This window comes from Empidonax traillii, unplaced genomic scaffold (assembly GCF_003031625.1).
Source record: "Empidonax traillii isolate 1590-97213 ecotype Southwest subspecies unplaced genomic scaffold, ASM303162v1 scaffold1244:size288329, whole genome shotgun sequence".
Lineage (NCBI taxonomy): Eukaryota > Metazoa > Chordata > Aves > Passeriformes > Tyrannidae > Empidonax > Empidonax traillii.
The window spans coordinates 182,297-203,809 of record NW_020956437.1 but is presented as its reverse complement, the minus strand read 5'-3'; the positions used below and the strand labels follow the sequence as shown (position 1 = coordinate 203,809).

General features: G+C 43.7%; 1 protein-coding gene and 1 long non-coding RNA gene across 2 annotated transcripts; one reads left to right on the top strand and one right to left on the bottom strand.

Annotated features, from left to right (window-relative positions):
• Positions 1–1,904: 1,904 nt before the first annotated feature.
• Positions 1,905–17,862, bottom strand: AP1S3 (adaptor related protein complex 1 subunit sigma 3). The gene is made up of 5 exons (XM_027906051.1): positions 17,796–17,862; positions 5,690–5,868; positions 4,410–4,518; positions 3,356–3,493; positions 1,905–2,394 (listed from the first exon to the last, which is right to left on the bottom strand). Exons 1-5 carry the CDS (start codon positions 17,796–17,798, stop codon positions 2,359–2,361), a joined length of 465 nt encoding a protein of 154 aa, XP_027761852.1. The 5' UTR covers positions 17,799–17,862; the 3' UTR covers positions 1,905–2,358.
• Positions 3,136–6,548, top strand: LOC114069334. The gene is made up of 3 exons (XR_003573758.1): positions 3,136–3,312; positions 5,802–6,005; positions 6,362–6,548. It is a non-coding gene; the product is annotated as an uncharacterized LOC114069334 (long non-coding RNA).
• Positions 17,863–21,513: the final 3,651 nt, after the last annotated feature.

The window sequence follows — 21,513 nt, the reverse complement described above, 5'->3', positions numbered from 1 at the left end:
GAGTACTTAACATATACTTTCCATTCAATTTTGTAGTACAAAGGCAGGTGGCACAACAAGCCCACCATATTCCAATGAATTTTTGTACTAAGCAAGAAAACCACACTAATTCCTCCCCACTTCTCAAGCTGACACTGGATACATCAGTTTGGCAATGCTATTCATTGCAGATGCTACACTGACATGGCTGGTATAAGTGCCCCTTAGCTAGGGTACAATTTTTTTTTCCATAAGGAAATTCTCCTTCATTTGAAATGACAGGGAAGGAAGTCTTCTAGTTCTCCTTAGAATGACTGAAAAGACTGGTTTTTGATATCCTTATTCATACTAAGAAATTTTTTGAAAACCTTATTTTGATATAATCCAGAATTCAAGCAACATGACAGTTTTTAAGAGTCAGAGAATCACAGCATGACTCCAAAAAGGAGTAAAAGCAAATCAAACTACTGATGATTTCACTGAATAGAAGTCACTTAAAAAGAGCAGAAGGAGCCTCTTTGTACATTCTGAAGTGGTTTCTTAATCACTCTACTTTTAAAAACTTCATTTCAAACCATGAGAAAATAATATACAACTCATACAATTTCATTAATTTACTATTAAATTGGATGTCTTGAGAGCTATTAAAAGCCCTTCAGCAATTTCACTATTTTCTCGATGCTCAAAGTATGCCTTTGACATCAATGCAGAGAAAACAGATGGATAAAGTAATTATAAAAAGAGCAACATGATGCTATGAAGCAGCTTGTCACAGTTTTTACTAACAGACCAGAAAGCACAGGCAGAAGAGGGGGATGACAATCAGCACAGTTGTTGTGTTATGTCAAAGCACCCTCAACCTCCAAACAACCCCTGTACCCCTCCCTGGGAAGATACAAATGGACTAGGAAGGAAGGAAGGAGCAAGGAAAAAATTAGAGTGAGCATGCAGGGCATTTAAAGATTAGAAAAAGCCCTGAAAGAAAATACTGACTGTACATCCCAGAAATCAAGGAAAACGTATCGTGAATGGAAGTGCAAATCAGTGCTTGGATCATTCTGGCATATTTGTCTGATAACTTGCCTAATTTTTGTACAGGATAATTCCATGATTTGACAGAGACAAAACATCTAGCTGTGAGTTAGATAAACAGAATTTCCATGAGCTCTGAATTCTGTTAAAGGAGGAAATAATCTAAGGAAGCCAGTTCAGTCAGTTTACAGAGTCCATATTGCACTGACAGACAGTCACGTTAACACACCCAGCTCCACACACGCACAGCTACAATGTTTTAAGACACAGTAAGGGACACAGCCCAGCTGACTGTTCTCCTCTCTACTATTTTACCCTTTTTGCAGCTTGCGAAGTTATAAATGGCTGATTCAGTTGTCCCATCTTCACAAAAATGGGCCACGTTCAACTACTTGAAAGCTGATCATCCCAACAGGTGTGTGAATTTGAGACTGGAAAAATTTTAAAGGGAAATATGGGCTTTGGTGGATACCAAATGATATACGAGATTATCTTCACTCTAAAATCCCAAAGACTAATTTTTTCTCTTCAGGTTATCTCCTGCTCTCAAGCTGCACACTTCCAAAGTTTGGAGCCTTTGCACAGGTCCAGGGGATCTCGGAAGGTGACAGGAAAATGAGGAGGAAGACAGAAACAGGCCATCCACAGGCAGCAGCAAAAGGATTCAATAAACCTGGGAGAAGCTTACTTCCAGTCAGAACAGTCTTCCAGATCAAATGCAGGCATGGAATACACTCTATTAGCAGTTGGAGCCGTCTTATTAACAGACTAGAGTAGAAAGGAGAGGGAAGATCGTGAAAGAAAGGGGCTGGCCCAAAGAGATGCACATTTCTTCTTGTACTGGATGGGTTAATCTTGTCACAACAAGCTTATGAAATCAGGGCCCACAACAATTTGGCTTTTAGAAAAAGAAATTATTATTATTAGAGCAGAATAATCATTACATTCAAAATAATGGACATTTGTACAAAAGTAGAGTCATACAGTCAGCAGTGAACCAAAACTATTAAAAACATCTCTTCAAAGTACTGTCAGAGTAGCATTTTATGATGACAAAATCTGTAGCTAAAAGGCATGGTAAAAAACAAGAGTTCAGTCCAGCAAGAAGAGAAAACTATATCCAGGGTAATAACAACTCTGAGAAACTCATATGCAGAGTAATGCAAAGTACAGAACTGTTAAACCCTTTGCTACATTAGCTGACCTTCATCTTCACCATTATACAAACAAACCCCTTCCGTTACTGGTTTTTGGTATTTCTCTAAAAAATCTGGCACTTCGGGAAGCAATTTCAGCAAGTGCATTGTAGAGGTGCACACAGCAGTTTTCTCTCCAGGTAGTTTAACATTAAAATGCAGGCTTGTTCATGTATTCTTCCACTGTCTAGGAAAAAAAAAAAAGAAGAAACAACTGATGCATTATGGAGTGGCACAGCAATATTCATACAAAACATGTTGTCCTCCTTGAGGGAGGCCAGTTGTAGTTTAGCACGGAAGTCGATCAGATTAACGAAAATGTAGAAATAACTCTGCTTTAAAAACATGTAAAGGAGTGGTTTAGAATCTGATCCTCAAATCATGACACACAGCAGCTGCGGCTAAACTCATCGTGCCGAGTGGCCTCCTTACACAGCTGGCTGAGTGACAGACCACTGGGAGAAGCTGCTCAACTCACACAAGCGTGTCCTGAGCCAGTTCCACCCAGGTGCTGGATCCTTCAGTGTTACGATGGATCCTTCACCACCGAGTTAAAAATGAAGTAAATCCACCCCATCCAACTGCTTTTGCCATTCCTGGCATGACGATACCAGTCACGTTCCAAGTTACGACAAGAGAATTCCTGCAGGGTTCTGAATAAAGGTTACATGGCTGTGCCTGGCAGAAGTACACAGGTGCTCCTGAATGGAAGTGCAGTTTGCCAGCACGTGCTCTTTCCAATTTTAAATGTTAATGGTAAGTCATCTGTTTCCAATGTATTAGTGAAACAAAAGAGATTTTTCTGTATTTATATATACATATATACACATAAAACATAATCTCAAAATATGATCTTCAGTTATAGGAATATCTTAGATGCATCTTAAACTATTTCTTAATATACTATCTGAGAAACTCTAGCAGTTAAACTGCAAGAGAGCAACAGCCACATATAAAGAGTCTCCAGATGATTCCAGGAGGGTTGAACTGAAAGCTTATGTAACTGCACAGTTGTACCTGTTGAACCTGAATGTAAGACACACTTGGATAATTAAATACCAGAAGTGCTTAGCTGTGTTTTCAGCTCCTGTCAAACAAGGAAGATGTAGGAAGATGATGTGTTTGCCTTTTTTCTTCCTCTGCCTTACCTCCTGCAGCATGTCAGAGTCTTCTATGGCTTTCACTGCAGTCTTCTTTGAAGTTTCCTGTACTTCTCCACCAATTATAAACTCATCAAGAATAAAATAAGCTTTCTCAAAATTAAAGATAATATCCAGCTCACACACCTGCCAAAACAAAAGGACACACCACATTTAAACCCCTTTTACAACATCCTAAGCACTGCTGGGTTGGGAGTCGTCGGGTTAATCAGATATACTCCATGTATGCACTACCATGGCAGGTGGCAGGGTGAAGAAAGAAACTGCATGTTATGTAATACTGATTGAAGCCTCTTCATCAATACAGACTTACAGCAAAGATATTCCACTTATTATTAGATCCATACTGGCTCTCAGAGGACAGAGCAGACCTCCTAGCCTACTAACCATATCACAGGTCCTGTACAGCCCCTGCAATGTGGGTTTCACAGAGCAAGACAAATTCCCTGCCCAGTGACAGCCACCAACCTCTTTTGTGTTTGGAGGCGGTACAGACACGAGTCGTGGCACACTGACTGAAATCAGATGAATTAAGGTAGTCAGCATAATTTCAAAATTAGTCACAGAAAAGATGGGTCTCTTGCAGTCTTCAAAGGATTACTGAAAGACTTGTTTGGACCTTCTTCAGGTCTTTTCTTTAAAAATACGCGCAGTTTATCTTTTTCCTCTTTCTGTGTCCTGAAGTGTTACACAGTATTATGAAACAAACAAAACCACTGTATCTGAACACATCAGAAGAGAGAATTAAAGTATTTTAACCTTTTTTTTTTTAAAGTAATTTTCCTCAAGCTTTCTCTTCAAATTCTATTCCAAGACAAAGCATCAAGATTAATTGGAGGGGAGAAGGGGGAGAAAGGATGGAAAAACAATCTTATGACTGTTTCAGCACTATCTTATAAATTACTCTAATAAAGAATTTCGCTCTGGATTGAGAAACCCTGCAGGGCAAGCACTGCAGATGGAAATGTGAAGTAAATGAGCTTCACATAGCTTTGTTTATCAGACAGGCAGGGATGAGTTCATGGGAGAAAGTGAAACCTACGTTTCCGAAGTATTTGTCCAGCAGCTCTACATATCGATGAACGACCTCTAGTGTCAGGAGCTCATTATCCTGGTCCTCTATTGCACAGCAGAAATACAAACTGGCATACCTGGGGAAAGAGAGGCAAAAACAGGGGAGTGAACAGCTGGGACCTCAGTGCTCTGCTCGTCTCTTAGAAGTTACTTGTATGACAGTTAATTCCTATCTAGTCTCTAAAATAAACATTTTCTTTCATTCTTAATAGTGTCTCAGAGAACACTTTAAAAGATCAGAGAATTTAAACAAATTATTATTTTAGTTAGAACAACAAACTCCACCCTTGATAAGGTGGGGTATCTCCAACACTGGTCATAATAAAATAAACAATAAATCAGTAGTACTTTGAGGTCTCCCTCACCTGCTGCAGTGGCACTATAGTAAGTGGGGTTAATTAAACTGCTACTCCTCCTAATTAAAAAAATAAAAATAAGGCAAAAATAAATGTGAAAGGAGTCACATCTCAGTAAGCCTGCTGGCTATCAAATGACAGTGTTTCACACAGGGCCAGAATGCATGAAACTGCTCAGACCAAACAACCTTCACAAATAACTTGCAGCAAAACGTTGTGTTTAAACCAACCTAAGATGCAAGAACGATCCACCTCAGCTCGCTGGTGCTGTGGCTGGCTCACAGCAGCTGGTCAGATGTTTATATCCCTCCTTTCACTGCATGGAACTCAAGTTTTGCTAAATGGGAGACGTTGCTTAATTTGTCCAGCTATAACTCAAGGCTACTTTTGTTTGCTACAACTTCAGAAGAATGAACAGGTGTGGTGTAACTGGGGACCAGTGATTTCTTTGGAAAAGGAAATGGGAATTAACATTTTTCCAGAGCAACAAATATTTCAAAGACAAAATTCGGCAGAATGTTGGAAGTACCTCAGAACAATTCCTGCAACCCCCCAAAAGAGCCTGATAAAGCCCAGCACACATCTCAGCAGGCTACCTTGTGGGATTAGAAGAAACGGTGAAGTCTAGAGCCTTCTAACCACCAATACTTATCAGATTACTCCCATTTTTCTCATTTGACAAATTGTACAAGTATTTTGCACCCCACAATTTACCCTGCTGGTTTGGCCAGGGACACTGCATTGTTATACACAGTCAGAAGCAGGCTCCTCACTCAGCCTAGCCCTAAGAGTGTTGTTTGCTGCTTTTCTTGAAGTGAACCTTTACTCTTCTCTTCTAGCATGTGTTACTCATATGAATAATAATTATACGTTCTTATAAAATTACTCACACCTTTTGTAAACAAGCTTGAGGTCTTTCCAGTCAACAAAACTACTTGTTTTTTGATTGCGAGACAAAATAATCTGCACAATTTCTCGAATGATCTTTTTCTTCTCTTTATCAGGTAGCGTCGTGTACCATTTCTGAAGCCTTAACTTCCCCTGCCGACTGAACAGCAGTATAAAGTGTATCTAGAGTAAACAAAGCAACATGGTTAACACCAGGGCCATGGCCAGGGAAGAACAGTCCTCTGCCTGCTGCCAGAAATCTTGAGTCCTGGCCACACATCTCCATTCTTGGCGTGACGTTTGGACATGGTGTCAGTAAGGTCCAGGGGAGGCTGAGCGTGGGAAAGATCCCTCCTCTCTCCTGTTTCTTCCCCAGGCAGCTCTCCCCTCCCTGTGGGACCTCCTCCCTAGGCCAAACCCTTTGCATCCTCTCCTACTCATCCTTCCTTACCTTGTGCAAACAGTAGCTTTGTTTCCTTTTCTGTCTCTGCCCTGGGGGACGGGAGCAGCATCACCACTTTGCAGTGATGAGAAGAGGGCACCACTCCCTCCTCCAGCAAGATCACCTCAGTGAAGGGAACAAAGACTTATGCGCAACAGGGCTAAGGAAATCAAGATCAGTGTGGCAGGAATACCGAGACAGGAATCATAATCACTAACAATTCTGATATTTCAGGTCACAACCAAAGCAGCAGGTTCCTAGAAGAGGCAATAAGGGGCAGAAAAACTTTGGAAAGGAGGCTTGACTAGTTTTACTAAAGAAATCAGCAGACCATGAAACACAGACAACTGTGATGATGGACAGACCTCATTCAGCAGGGTTTTTATATTAAATAAAGTACAATATCTACACTGTTCTAAAATCTCGAGTTTAAAGCTAGCCAAAATTTTACAGGGTTTGACCCATGATTTTTTCACGCTTACCATAAGCAGTATTACTGAAATACACAAGAGCCAGCTTTTAAATGCCAGTGGGGCTTCGGGAAAAAAGTATCAATTCACATTTATACAAATACTTCTATTAGCAGGTTAAAATAACTGATTTAGTGTATGTGAGCAGTACAATAAGCCATTTACTCAGAGCACAGAAAGGGCGTTATGAATGCAGGGCATCTATTTGAGGAGGACATCCTTCTCAACAGGACATCCTCTGCTAAATGCACTTTTTCAGCCTAACACCCTACTCCCTCCTGCTTCTTGTTTTCTATTCCAATTTACTGCTGTACCAATACTTCATCGCTCCATTTCCCCGGTGAGGATTATAAAGTTAATGTTCACGATCACTATCAAGATTACAATGCAAATTTCTGTAGAGGTAAAGTCACTCCACGCTCTGGTAAAGCCTGAGCAGAGCAGTGCACCAGAGAAGCTTCTACAAAAAAAAAAAAAAAAAAAGAAAGAAAAAAAAAAAAAAGTAAAAGCTACTGGATTTTAAACAAAGCATTCATTCATAATTCAGAACCATTCTCTAGCTATTGAGTTGCATAGTTATTGAGTAATCCAAAGATAAGAGTTCTGACTATATTGAGAAAGACTTCAAATATAGGATTGTTTTAGGGAGAGGACTGTTTCGTTCATGTGCCTGTGGAAGCATCTACTGCTGGAAAAAAGGCTCTTGCCATCATTAGTCTACTGTGCTTGATAAAATTACAAGGATTTTGTAGCTGCCTTGTGCTGAGTCCCTATAATACTCTCCAGACGAGCTTGCAAATAAAAACAAGTGTGCTGCTGGCAGCACACACACCCTGGTTGCAGTGAAGTGCAAAATGGTTCTGCCTTTCTCTGCTTGTATTCCCAACTGGGTTCGACGTGGCAATATTCCAGCTGCCAGGGTTACCCCTACCCAGCAGGTGCAGGGACAGCACTTACTGTCCATACGTCTGTCCACTGAGAGGAGCTGGGTGAATGAAAGGCTATTTTGGTAGCTGCACAGCACATTAACTCCAAAGCCCCTGTAAAGAGATGAATATGTTTTGAAAAGCAGAGCACAGGTTCTACAGGTAAGGGCAGCAGGTCAGCAGGAGTCCTTCTAAAAGCCACTGGGTACAGGTAGCAGCTATTTGATAAACAAATTTCTAAAAATATGGTCAATCATCAGACAGGAGAGGGTGATCGGTTTTCACTGAAAATGCTGGCGGATTGGTCAATGAATCCCTATCAGAAGCTGACAGCACGTTCAGCATAAGACTGTGAGATCTGAGACATCCTCGGGAAGAAATCTATTTGCCTGCAGTGCTTTCATAGGGAAAGAAAATGAAAGGATATTCTGGTTTAGACTCAGTTGTTGGACCCAACAGACCTCAAATCTGAGTGCCTGCAAGTAATACACATATATCTCCAGAAGAGCAACCTTACACCTCTAAAAGGTTAAATAAATATCAACAAACCAGGGAATCACTGTGAATATTACCATCATTTTTTGCTGATTTATTACTTCAGGATGTTATGCTTCACCCATAGCATAGCGTGATGCTCTTCACTTAGAACTGCTTTGAGAACTCCATTTTTCTTCTAAAGATGCAGCTGATGTCTCACCACCAATTCTTTGCAATCAGAAAATATCTATTAATGCTCCTAAATGCATCACGATTTGTACACAAGCTCCAAAATCACACTGTTTCATATGTAGAATATAACTGCATACCTCATATGGTAATTTTTACAGAAATACAGAAAATAGGTAGAGCCTCTACTGTAGTACAATTCTAATTTTACAGTCTGCATAGTAACAAGGTACAAATGACTACCCAGCCGAGAATTACTGTAACAAAACAACACATTACAAGGCTGCAGATATTTAGAAGAAAAAATATTGTGGGGGTTTTTTTCCCCTCTTTTGGTTCTTTTTCCTTTTTCTAAATTCTAAAGCCCCTTCAATCTGGGCAACTCTCTAGGAGTTGTAATAATATTACTTTCTCAAGAGGGTAAATGGCTTCATTCCTGTAAGCATAAGCATCCAACTGTTTCATTCAGTTCAGCTTTGCTCTGCCCAATCACACTGTCATGACACAACACATTCCTCACTCTCAGGGCCCATTCATTACAGCCCACTGGAAAGATTGTGATGCATCAATAAACCTGGAAATGCTGAAGTACTGCACAAACACAGATCTAACAGCTCATCTGTCCCTTGCTCCTTGACTGTGAAAGCATATTTGCTTTCCTATAGTGCTAATGACAAGACAGATGTTGATTAAGGAATTTTTCATTGGTTTCCAGCAGCCAAACTACAAATAGAGGTGGATTACCTTGCAATGTTTTACTCATCTTTAAAAAGTTCTAACTCAAGAGGAAAACAAAGGCAAATTACTTGCTTCAAGCAAAATACCTCAGAAGCAGGGTGCTTGGTTCCCTTTCCTACCATCCTACTGTGACTAACAAGCACCAGACCAAGAGGTGATGCCAGAGGGAATTTTTAGGTCCGAGACTGAGTGGGTTGGGATGAGGAGTACAGTTCCTACGAGAGCATCAGCTGCCTTCACATGTGGAGTCTGTGGAGACAAGCTTTGGTCTGGGAGCTTGAGTATAATTTTATTAGCTTGTTTTACTGAATCAGACCCAACCACCTACAGCACTGTGCAAAATGACCTCCGTAAACGTCAGTAAGCAGCCTAAATGGCTCCATTTTCTATTTGTAGGCTACTGGAAAAAAAATAAGATTTTTTTTTTAAATCCAGCATTTAAACCAGATTTCTAAACTTGATCTGTGTGTTCTCATGCATCTCTGAATCAACTGCTGCTGTAAGTTACATGACAGATTGGAAAGATCTTTTATCAAGATCTACAAAGTTGTCCTGGGATAAAAATCAACACCCTTAGTTTCAGGGCTAAAAAAAAACCCACATGGTAGGCTTTGACGTGAAATAATTTACCAGTAAGAACAGACATCAAAAATGCAAAATACAGGTTTGCACGTTCACGAACAGCAAATAGAAGAGAAACATGTATAACTAACACACACTGTGATTTCTTTCCACCTTCCCTGGGAAGGACCTTTCCTTCCTTTAGCTAATGGGCTGTCATGATCTGATAAGCAGCTCACCCAAGCTTGTCTTCTGGACTGTTCCCTGCCAGGACTGGAGGTCCCCCTTGGTGCAGCCTTCCCCAGTGTTTGGCCATTACACACTCCAGACTCATCAAACACGTTACAGTTGGCTCACTGGTTTCCAACTCGGATCATTTCTTGCTTTTACAGAAGTTTTTAAATTTAACCTAATCTGCACTGCAACATTTAGCACAACTGTCTGAAGGGCTCCAGACTACAGTCTGTTACATACACAACAAACCACCCGTAGGGAGAGCAAATAAAGAGGACTCCATGGGAAGACAGGGGTCATTTCTCCAGTTTACTGTCCAATGGTGTAAACACTAAAAGATGCCACATTTCTCCCTGCAAAGGGAACTCCAGGGGTGTGCAGCGAGGCTCTGATTCACCCCACTGCGAGAAGAATGTGCCCCAGAAATGCTTCTGCTGCTCCCATAATTCGATCTGCATAACATTTGCTGACCAGTTTCAAACCTGTTCTGTGGCATCTGGCTGCTCCAGGTTCCTGAGGGGGGACAGGAGGGGAGGAAGACTGCGAGGAGCCTCAGGGGAGGGGAGGCAGAAGAGGAAGACTGTGGGAAAAATAGCAAGAATCCTTCTCCGGGCAGCTCTGTCACTCCAGCAGCACTGGGGTTACACTCCACTCCAGCTGAAACCCTTCCAAATTCAGTTAACAGCCCTCCAAAATCAAAGACACCTTTATAACGCAGAGATTCCTAAAATTCACATGCAGCTAAGATTTGCAAATTGAGAATCACTATCCTAAAACCTCCTGGTAGAAGGTGAAAACTCAAAATTTCCTTAAAAGATTTCTGTAGGGCAACAGGCAATATAGGACATGCTAATGGATGAAAATTCCTGGACCTCATAAAATGGGAAGTGAGATGAAAAAGCCACAACTTCAGCTGCTGCCAGAAGCCTGGAGGAAACCAGACTGACTAGCTGTACTCAGTGAAGGAAGTTACTTTTTATGATGAAGTTCTCTTGTAACTTATTCTGAGTCCCTTGAAGTCTGCTTGATCTTCTGGCACTGTTTTAGTCTAGTTGAGTTCATATTCTGCTTACCTTTTGCTATTTTTCATTGTTTTCTCTGATATGAAAGAATCTATGTCCCACCATAGACAGCTGCCTGGATTTTTTATTAGTATTTATTTTTACATCACATCTGAAACTGAACAAAACCTGCTTTCCTGAAGTTGGTTCTTTTAAAAAGTATAAACATTCACAGTATTCCACCTATTAAGTGACTTTTTTTTTTTCTCCAAAACGTGTGAAGAATAAAAGATTCCTTTTAGAGAATCCCCTTTAAAGAAAGTTTTTGCTTTCTTTGATGTTTGTTTTTTGGCTTTTTTTTTTTTTGGAGGAAGGAAAGTAAATACTGAAATTTAAAAAAAAAAAGAACAGCTATAGTGTGAGCACAGAGACGGTTTGGAATGTCAGGTAAGGTGAAATGAGAGAGATGTACTGAACTGACAACTACTGACCTATTAACAATCTACTCACATCGGGATGAGGCAGAATACTAACACACCCTAGTACAGGTATTTTGGTATTCTGTGGTTGCACAAAGTCCCCATCTGGCTACTGACCTTTAATACACACTCTGGGGTTTTAGACACTACTAAAGCAAATATGTAAAATTCAAAACAGACTACTTTATTAAAAATATTAATTTCCTTAATTGTTTACTCTGTCACTAAAACATTCACAGCAGCGCATCAACTGAGAGATGTTTGTCAAATACTGTTGGATCTCAGCTTGAAAATTTAAAACATACGTTTAGTCTACATGACGTAAGCAAATAAGAACAAAGAAAACAAAAACAGAAATCCCAAAGCACCGTGTTGCTGCCCAACTGGCACAGGACTCTTTCTCACTTAATCTCCATTAGGAACACTTCTGAGCAATTGCCCCTAAACAATACATCCAAAGTCCATGCAATAAAAGCCGTGCCAGATCATTACAGGTACACGTGACTGCAGTTACACATTGATTTTATGCTTTTCGTGATGCAGAAGTCACCCTTACTGCTGAAGATTTTAAATGGACCAGCACACCAGCATTTAAAGGATATTTATAACATACAGTATCGATCCAGGTAATAACATCCTTCTTGTTAGCCTCACTTGAGTTAAATTAAACTGTAATCTAAACAATATAGCTGAGCTCTGTATAGAGCTCATCTATAAAAACAGCTCAGAACAAAAAACATCCTGAAGCTCCTCACTTCTGATCCCTACCTAAGGATCAGAAAACAAAGCTGAAGGAATTTACAGACGATAGTTAAGTTCGGTTTCCTTAAATCAGCGCTTTTTTTATTCCTGCAAGTGGAATTACTCCAGTTTCCAGACAATCAGCAAGAACAGATCCAGGCGGGAATTTGCAGAGAACCTGCCTCAAGCTGTGCCATAGGACAGAGGGCCAGGAACGGCAGGACAGCCCTAAGAACCAGACAGAGGGCACTCCAGCTTCAGTGCCAGCCCCAGGGACAGAGGCAGGGATGGCAGCTGCCTGACCTCACGGAAACCAGCACAATTTGAAGACATTCAGAGCAATTTTAACCAGGTAATCACATCCGTTCTGCCTCCTAGGCTGGCTGGGCTCCTCGAATTGTTTTTATTTGCTTATATGTTTGAGAGGCAGTGGAAATCTTCATGAGGTTACTATACAGAGGAGAAGATAAGGGGAGAGGCTGAACAGAGCTCCTCCTAATTAAATCACTATAACCCCAGTGTACTTCCCAGTCACAAGGAGGTATTTTTCCAGTCTGTTCCTTGAACACCTAGTGAAGAAACAGAGCTGAAATCTCGCCCAATGAATTCTGGTAAAAGGTGCAGCCTCTTTTAGTTTCATTTCCAGTTTGCCTTACCAGGTATTTGCAAAAGCCCTGCTGTGTGAAGGCGCTGCAGGGCCCTTCCCTTGACTCTGACCTCTCAAGGAGCAAAGTTGAAAAGCTTTGCTGTGGGACAGGGCAGGCACACCCAGAAGGTGACAAGCTTCCTTGGCCTCTCAGCTGACAGACAGTGCTTCAGCCTGGGGATTCCCATGCCTGGTGGAGCAGGAACAGAGGGTCACACACCCATTTCTCCAACTCCCAACAAAGACGTTCTCAGAAAACCTGAGCTCCAAATGGACCAAAGATACACTTGAGTTCAGATCACGTTTGTGAATTACTCTGAAAGAACATAGGAACATTTTTTTTTTAAATATTGAAGCATTTCATTTAGGCACTTTCAAAAGAGAAATTCTCAATTTCCCCTTTTTAAAATGGCATTTTTTCATTAAAGTAAAAAACCAAGACGTATTTAAGCTAAGCATAACTCTAAAAGATGCAACCACTCTGTACAGAAGGAAAGGCCAGATCTCACAAAACGCTTTATGTTGGCCCCATATTTAGGCTCAAGAATGAGAAAGTAGAACACAAATTCATTCCGCTATTCATCCAAGCCTTATCGTGAGACTTGAAGGAAAGGAAATGCCTGAGGTACTGGCCCTTCCCCGTCTCCATAACCCAGTGGCTGTTGTGAGAGTTTCCTGTAGTCCTTCCCATGGCTTCTCTAGAGGTCAGAGCAGACCAGCACTCACCCAAGACTTCATGTGTTCTCCTGCAGTGCACAGCCTTGCAAGACAAAGGCACAAGACAGTGAATTTCTGCATTTCACAGTCTGTTCCTCATTCCTTTGCAGTTTGTGGCTGTCATTCACCGCAGGGCACTAAGCAGAGGGTGATGACCACAGAGTTCCTGTACTGGTTAACAAGCCATTGAGAACTGCATCTGAGCAATAGTGTCTCCAGGCTCTAAGGGCAAGAAGCAAGGCAACAACAGGCATTTACTGGCTAGTGCAGAGGGATTTCAGTGCCCTCCCAGTCCGAGGATGACAGATGGATATCCCACAAACTCAGAAAGACAGAGAAGGAAAAAGCACGGGTGTGTAGAGTACCTGGGGTTACGTCTGTGATACTGAGAAACCCACATCCAGGACACACCAGGCCAGAAAGACATGTCTGGCCAGAAAGGCACGCCAAGCTTGCCTTCAAACACAAATGCAAATTTTACTTTTCCCATCCTACCCCAGTGCCTCTGCGTGCTATATTCCTGCCCACAAAATGGAATGCCATTTGTGCATGGATGGATCTTGCACCTCTGTCTCTACATTGCAACACCTGCAGAAATGCCAAGGCCCAGGGGTGGCCGCTCAAGAAAGCATGCAGCCAAAGCAGCCAAGAAAATGCACTCCACGTCCTAGTAACTCCTGGCTCTGAGACATGCCTACTATTTCCTTACTTGTGAGGGAAAATATATAAAAAAATAATACTTAACCAAAGAATCAGCAGGTGATCTATCTCAACATTTCTTTTGCTTTCCAGAAATGAATTCATTACCCAGAGACAGCAAAGCGTGCATCACAATTCCTGTATGGACAGCCCAGCCCGAGCAGGCTCCAGTATTAAACAGTGACAATCTGTAATGATCACGAGCACTTGGAGAAGGAACATCTAAAACTGGAAAGTCTGACATTACACACTCTCTGAGAATAACCCTAAAAAACATTTTTCCTAGCAAATCCCACAAAACTGTATTCTACAGTCCAACTGAACAACAGGGAGTAACTGAATGCCAGATTATGAATCACCCCCTGAGCTGTACTCTGATCTAAGCAGCTTCCAGAAGGGAACAGCATAAGAAACAGGGCATGTGTAAAATCACTCTGGTGGTCCCATCTCCATGAATCACAGGTTTCAGGGATAGAAACTGCATCCAGACAACCCACCTGTGGACCCACCCTCCATGAACTGCCTAACTACTCGGACAGCCACAGCACCCTTGGCAGCGGATTAAAAACCTCCACCTACACTGGGTAAAAAAGTACTCCTTTTTGTTTTTACACATTTCTAAATTTCACAGGATGCACCCTGACTCTTCTTGTAGCAACCAGTCTTTATAGTATTCATGACTTCATGCATCTGTATCACATCCCCTGCAATCACTTCTTTCCAAGCAGAAAAGTCATCTACTCAGGAGTTTCTAAACAAGATGCCATTCCACTGCCATTTTCTACTATCATACTAAAGTCCACTACAACATAAATTAACAAAGAAATACCACAGGACTTTTTTTTTTCCCCATGTACAATGCTGCCTTAAACAACAAGAATAATATATTTCTCGTTTTCTCTCCTCTCCTCTGCTCTAATCTGCTGCCCCTCTTCTCTTTTAGAGCTAAATGTCTAGAGGCAAAGTTCATTGTCTTTGTTAGGCCAACACACAGCTGTAAAACGGAAAATAATGTAAAAAGTGGAAAATAAGCAGTCATTCTTTGAACTGTAGATAGTAAATTCTGTGCAGCTCTGAAAACATCTTTTGCAGATCCATTTTAACAATTAACAGCATGGAGACGGTTGGTGAAGTCGATATTCAGAAGAGAGTTCATTTCCAAACACTAGGAAGGTGTCAGCAGCTGTAGTCACAGCAACTAATATTTCCATCCAAGCTTCTAGATCAGAGACTGTTTATCAAATGTCTTGCTAAGTGGAATCAGTGCTTCCCAACTCCTTTTCTATTTGGGCCAAATACATTTTTAGAGCCACTGTGCTCAGTGGGATTCTTTTGATCTTTCTCCAGGGTTTCAGATGGTGCCCACAAGTACTAATTTGTCTCCCTTTCTGATGAGTCGCACAGGTGGGAGGGAAGCAGAGCCTTTACTATGCAGGCACCAGTTCTGCACTCAGAGCTTCACAAGCAGAGCCACGTACTGTCACGAAAATGGTACTGATAACACTGAGGTAGCAGTAGGATCAAGGTGTTGCAACACTTCCAGGCACGAAAAGACTACAGCAAAATGTCCTTGGGGACGCTAATAATTTTCTTCCCTGTGCTCTCTCCCCACTCTTCGACTTCGTTGAGACAGCCATTCTTTGTGACATGTTTCTCTGCTGCACCCACACACGTCAGGCAGTAGAATTTAGTCTTTTCTAAAAAGTCTTTTTAAAAAAACATGTCCCAAAGTAGCAGCTGGGCAGAAAAGCTGTCTTTCTCAGTAAGATATGAAGTCAGCTTTGCCAAACAGACTCTTCCTTGAAACTTTCCTGGAAATCTGCAGGAGCAAACAATTGAAACAACCCTCTTGCTAAAACATAATACCATTTGAAGGGCACCTTCCATTCCGCTCTTGAAACACAGAAAAAAGGGCTGCAAGCATAGATTCTGTCAGTCCAAACTGGAGGAAACAATGCACAGAGTTTAAATGACCTGTTGAAAGTTTGTCACTTGTGAGCCTGAATAAGTTGTATTCTTGGTTTGTAACCCAGCAAACCTTTACTTCTTTACTCCTAACCCAGTGTTAACAATTCCTTCCCGGAGGATGACCGAGGAATTTTACGTGAGGGTTCCCTGACAAAAGTACCCTTTCATCAGCACTGGATCTACAACAGGAGAATAGGGTAGGGCTGACAGCACCATTTAATGTAATAACACCAGAAAGGGTTCACACTATGACCACAGGAAAGAAAAAAAAAAATTAATTGTAAAAATGCACAGTCACCTTGTAAAATTCTAACCACCAATACAGTAGACAATCTCCAAATTGTCAATAAGCAGCACTATTGTGAGCAGAGCGCCCCTGGGACCATCGTGAGTGCTTTGAAAACTGGCATTTGTGAAGTATGTGCATCAGGGAGAGTTCTGAGATCAGCTTCCCTGAAATCAGCTCCCGTATTTACTGACCTTCAAGGGCAAAATAGGAACTCCGGTTGTTTACGTAAGCTTTATCAGAGGGAACTGGATATGCACAGCTGTCTTAGGGTGTAACCAGAAAAGTTATATGGGGACTTAAGGTGTGGAGATTGCATTGCCATCTGTAAATTCATTACTGTGCATATTCTATTTGCATATGTAATGACAGGCACACCTTTCTAAATACAGTAGACTAACACATATTTAGCATTCTGGCTAAACCACTGAGAATAAACAACATAGCTCTGCCTTTGAGGACAGAAACAAACAACAGCACTTGGCCTCCGCTAAAGGAGTTGAGAGACTCCTGTTTGGCTGCACTGCCAGTAACTGGTATTACAGGTGCACACAATGGGCAAACTGTGCAAGACAAGTCTGAATTATCAAGCAGCAGGATGGCTTCTACGTTAAGAGGTATCACTGACCATTTTACTGCTTGAGAGCTCGCAATCCTCCTTGGGGAAAATCCAGCCGTTGTCCTCAAGATACTGGTCATCGCGCTTAGCACAAGAGAGTATCTCTAGCTACCTTTACCGATCTCAGCAAACCCTCGCCAAGCACAGAGTCAAACCGGAGAGTCAAAGAGCCTCCCTCCTCTCCAAGCTCAAACAAGTCGCTGCTGCCGCCACTGCCCTGCCCTGGGGCCGGGTCACCCCGAGCGGCGACCAAGGGACAAGGGGCACAGCCAGCCCCACAGGCTCTCACAGGCACATCACTTGGTGGGGAGCCGGAGCCAAATTCCTGCAACCCCCGTGGGACCAGGCAGCGGAGCAGAGGCAAGGCTGCTGTGCCAGCTCTCCCCTTACCTGGCGCCAGGGAACACCCCTGGGGAAAGGCTCTTCCCGGTGATCCTGTCACAGGAAAACCCACTGCCCAACACTGACCCGCCCTGCGCCAGTCAGCCCAGAGACAGAGATCCACCTGAAACCACATTCGATCCTTCTCCGGGCGCTGGAGCCGACTTGAACCTCAGCTCCTCAAGTTACAGGAAGGCTTTATGAAACCTCCCTGTAACAGCCTTTTTCTTTTCCTGGTTGGCCACGAAACGCCGCCGGCGTGACCCGAGCTCACCCCGAGGGTCGGAACACAGAAAGCGGCACCTGTAACTCTCATCTCCCCCAAAGAAAAGGCGCAAACCTTTGCGGAAACCCGCTTGGAAACGGCGTTTCAGCCTCCCGGTTGAGAGGAGCGGGGCAGCCCCGGCGTGCCCGGCCTCCCCCCGACCCTGACAACGCGCCCCTCGAGAGCTCCGCGGCCCCGGGGAGCACAGGGGAGCAGCGGGGGCGAAGGCGGCGGGGCAGGGCGGCTGGCCCCGGTGCGGTCGGACACTCACCATGGTGCGGAGCCGGCGCGGCCCCGGCCCGGCCCCGGCCCGGGTGGCTCCCGGGCGCTCCCTCCGCCCTCCCCGCCCCGCGCCAGGTGAGGCCCGACCGCATCGCGCCTTCCCACAATGCCCCGAACGGGACCTCCCCGGGCGCCTCCTCCCGCTCCCCCGGGGCGAAGGGCAGCGCCGGGCTGAGGGCGGCACGGCCGGGCGGGCCTGGGCGAGGGCAGCGTGGGCTCCCCCGGCACCGCCGTGCCCGGCTCGGTGACGGCCGAGCCCCCGCCCGCTGTCCCCCTGTGCGCTCCAAGGGCATCCTCCTCACCATGGCACCCTCCTCACCGCGGCACCTTCCTCACCGCAGCGCCCGAGATTAATAAAAAACGCGGTCCACTGGCTCTAGCCCCTGTTAGGCATTCATACCCTGAGGGCATGGGTAGATCTGCAGGCACGATTCGCTCTGCAGCCCATCTCCCAGAGCAATCCCCATCTCCATCAAAATGAAACTCGGATAGTTTAAATACCTTAAATGGCTGGGATTTGCTAACCCTGTGCTTTTTGATGGAGCTGGATGAGAGGGCAAGGCATCAGCGAGTCCCTGTAACCTCTGGCAGGGATTTACTGATAAGCAGCTGGTGCCAAAAGAATGTGCAACATCCACAGAGTCAGCACTTGAATCAAAAGCTCTAAATCCAGGCCTAAGGCTTCTCAAGCTTGTAAGAGGAGTCTGATCCAGATGCAAACTACCATGAGCATAAAATGAGAAGATTTAGGATGCTTAAGCCCCGTGTTTGTAATCTAAAGGAGAGACATCCCCTCAGCCCAGCATGCCTCTAGCCCCAAGCACAGTGTGTCTGGATTCGTGATATAGATCACATCTGCTCAGGGAAGAGCTGTGCCCTGCTCTCGGGTGCAGTGCTGGATGCATCTGAGTCATCAGTGAAAATAGGAAAGAAATCCAAAGCAGCTTGGGGACTTTAGGGGACACTGTAGTGTCAGTGATAACCCCTCTTCAACCTCTGGCTTCAGCAAAGATGAGAGATCCTTGGCCAAAAGCAATTGTGCATGTATAGCTGAGAGGGCAACTGGACTTAAATCTGCTCCCAGCTGGAAATGCGCTTTTGCAAGAGCAGAGAGCAAAGGCATGTGTGTGCTCCTTATGCTCATTCAACAGTGTGGAAGTAATTTCCACGTTTCCCTAAGCGTGCATGACCCTACTCCTCTTGGCCCTCCATAAGCTTTGATTTGGTCTATTCTTCACAGAGTTTTTCAATGCTGCTTCCTTAATTCTGGTTTCTGCATGTTCCAGCCCCATCCCACCAAGCAGCACGACCCATGTTGTGCTGGCTTCACTTGAGCACAACACAAGAAGTACAAGTCCCAGCTACCTACAGATCTCACTGATGCTTCATCTGTTCACTCGCCCCTGCCCTCTGTCCTTCCTGAGTACACATCCCGGCCCATAAAGCAGTACTACCTGCAGACCCCGGGAACACACTTTCCCTTTTTTGCCCAGCTGTGCAGTACACCCCGTGCAGCACACACCGTGCCGTGCTGCCAGACTGCACTGCCTCACTCTCTTTGCTGGGACACCATCTTGCCATCAGTGAGCCTGCCAAAGACACACTTCCTGCGATCGACATCTGTTAAAGGAGTCCAGAACCTTTTACTAGATTCTCTGAAAGATAGCTGGGATGAGTAAACAGGCCACACCAAGTGCCACAGTGCCCACACTGCCTTTCCCAGGAGGCAAATGCCTGCCTTCCCCACAACCACGTTCATTTTCCTGCCCCTTGCAATCCCCAGCTCTACCTACTGTGGCCTGTGCAGAACAGAGAGCTGGCTGCACTGAGACCCAAACACGCTGCTGGTGAACAGGGAGTATTCCCAGATACCACTGCAGCACTGGGAAAGCCAAGTGTCTGTGAACACTCAGAACTGGCTTTCATGAACACACCCCTCAATCCCTACCTATGTAATTTACTCAGGTGACAGACAGTAATTTTTTTTGCTTAACAACCGTTTCCTGATAATCTTACTTTTCTGTGCAAAGATCTTACCTAATTAGGCCCATAAGCTCAAGACAACCAGCCTGCTGCTTTTGTGTTTTTGCAGATAATCAGAAAAAAAGCAGCAGCAGCAGCAAATACATCATGCGTACAGTGCACATGAACAGCAATGGCCAAAGTCAACCCGTTATGGCCAATCTTGGATGTTGGCAGAGAAGCAGCCCTACAGAAACAAGGCTGTAGATATAGGATCATGCCTAAATTAGATGCTTTCCAGCTCAGAAAGCCAGGCTGCACTTAATGACTGCCTAACAAGCCATGGTAAGGACTTGGAATTCTCCCCTCCCTGCCACTAGCACTGTGTACCTGCATAATGTTCTGATAAGGAAAATAAGCATCTTCTAATGGTTCCTACTTGGGAAGTCTGAGCTACCAGTGTCACTCAGCAATGGGAACAGGGGGAGGCAGCTGTAGCACACAGTTGTGCCAGGTGAACCGATGGGGTGAACTCATTCCAGTAAAATGCCAGATGAAGGACTCCATCCAGTCCTTCCCCTAGGCCCAGTTAATTAATTTGAATATGAAAGCTTGCTTTATCTATCTAACTCAAAACTGCCGCAAAAGGCAGTTTTGAGACCCTTCTCTTTTGGCTTCTGTCTCTGCCTGGAAGAAAATGTTCATACTCCTTTCTTAAGGGCCCTGTGAAATAGGCTTTTAAGACAGTCAAGAAGCTTTTTTACTGCCACTGGATATTGTCTCCTCTTTGCTTATATTCCACTTTTCTAGCAGCCTGTAGCATTCAGAAGCAGAAAATGTCCACACCAAGAGTTACAGTGGATTTAGAGAGCCCTGTGTGCCTACACCTGCTCTAAGAGCTGCTCTAGCTCCTAGGTATCAGTTCTGGTGAGTCTGGGCATTGTTTACTTGAAAAAAAAGTAATTGCTAAAATGTCCAATGCCTAAATCTGCAACAGGCTTTGTCTTAGGCCCTCTTAATCTCTGCAAGCTTTATGCACTGCAGAAGCTAATCCTGGACCATATAAGTAACGCTATATATTCGCTAATGATTTACAATTGATTGGGAAGTTATGTTCCTGTACATTTCCACAGAAACAAACAAATCCTGACAGCTTCAATTAAGAGACAAACTACTGTCTAAAGGACAGCAGGGAGTGAACAAAATATAACATTCTCACTTAGTTTTAAAAAAAAAAAAAAAAAAGGCACAAAAGCTCCTTCCGGAAAAAAAACCCAAACACAAGCACCTTTATGTTGCAGAAAGATGGCTTTTTCCTGACATTGAGTTCCACAACAAATGAGGCAGAACACTGGCCATTTACCTGCTTCTAGCCAGCACGTGCTTTGCTGTCATTTTTCAGCACCTGAACTGAGCTGACAGACTTCAGGTAAGTAGCCCTGTACAAACCAAGGAGTTGAGGCTGATGAAAACTCCACTTAGTGATTTTTTTTATAGGACACCTGCTATGCAGGGTTTTTTCCACTTGATCCTAGGTCTGTGGGGGAAAGAAAAAACTGTAAAAGCCCAATCTAAATTCAACTGCAGGAGGTAGCTTTTAATTGCACTTTGGATCAATAGAGAAGCAACCTAACACTTGCTCTTGGTTACTAGGCAGGGGCTTGTACTTTTCCAGACTGCATTTAATATGTTCCCTTTTCCTTATTTGCTCACACGGTCTGGACTCTCCACAGTTTAAGTGCAGA

Coding starts and splice junctions, on each gene's coding strand:
- AP1S3 (XM_027906051.1), bottom strand. Junction 3,494..4,409: donor TGGACAAATACTTCGGAAAC/GTAGGTTTCACT, acceptor TTGTTTTGGCAG/GTGTGTGAGCTGGATATTAT. Junction 2,395..3,355: donor ACTCTGACATGCTGCAGGAG/GTAAGGCAGAGG, acceptor TTTTTTTCCTAG/ACAGTGGAAGAATACATGAA.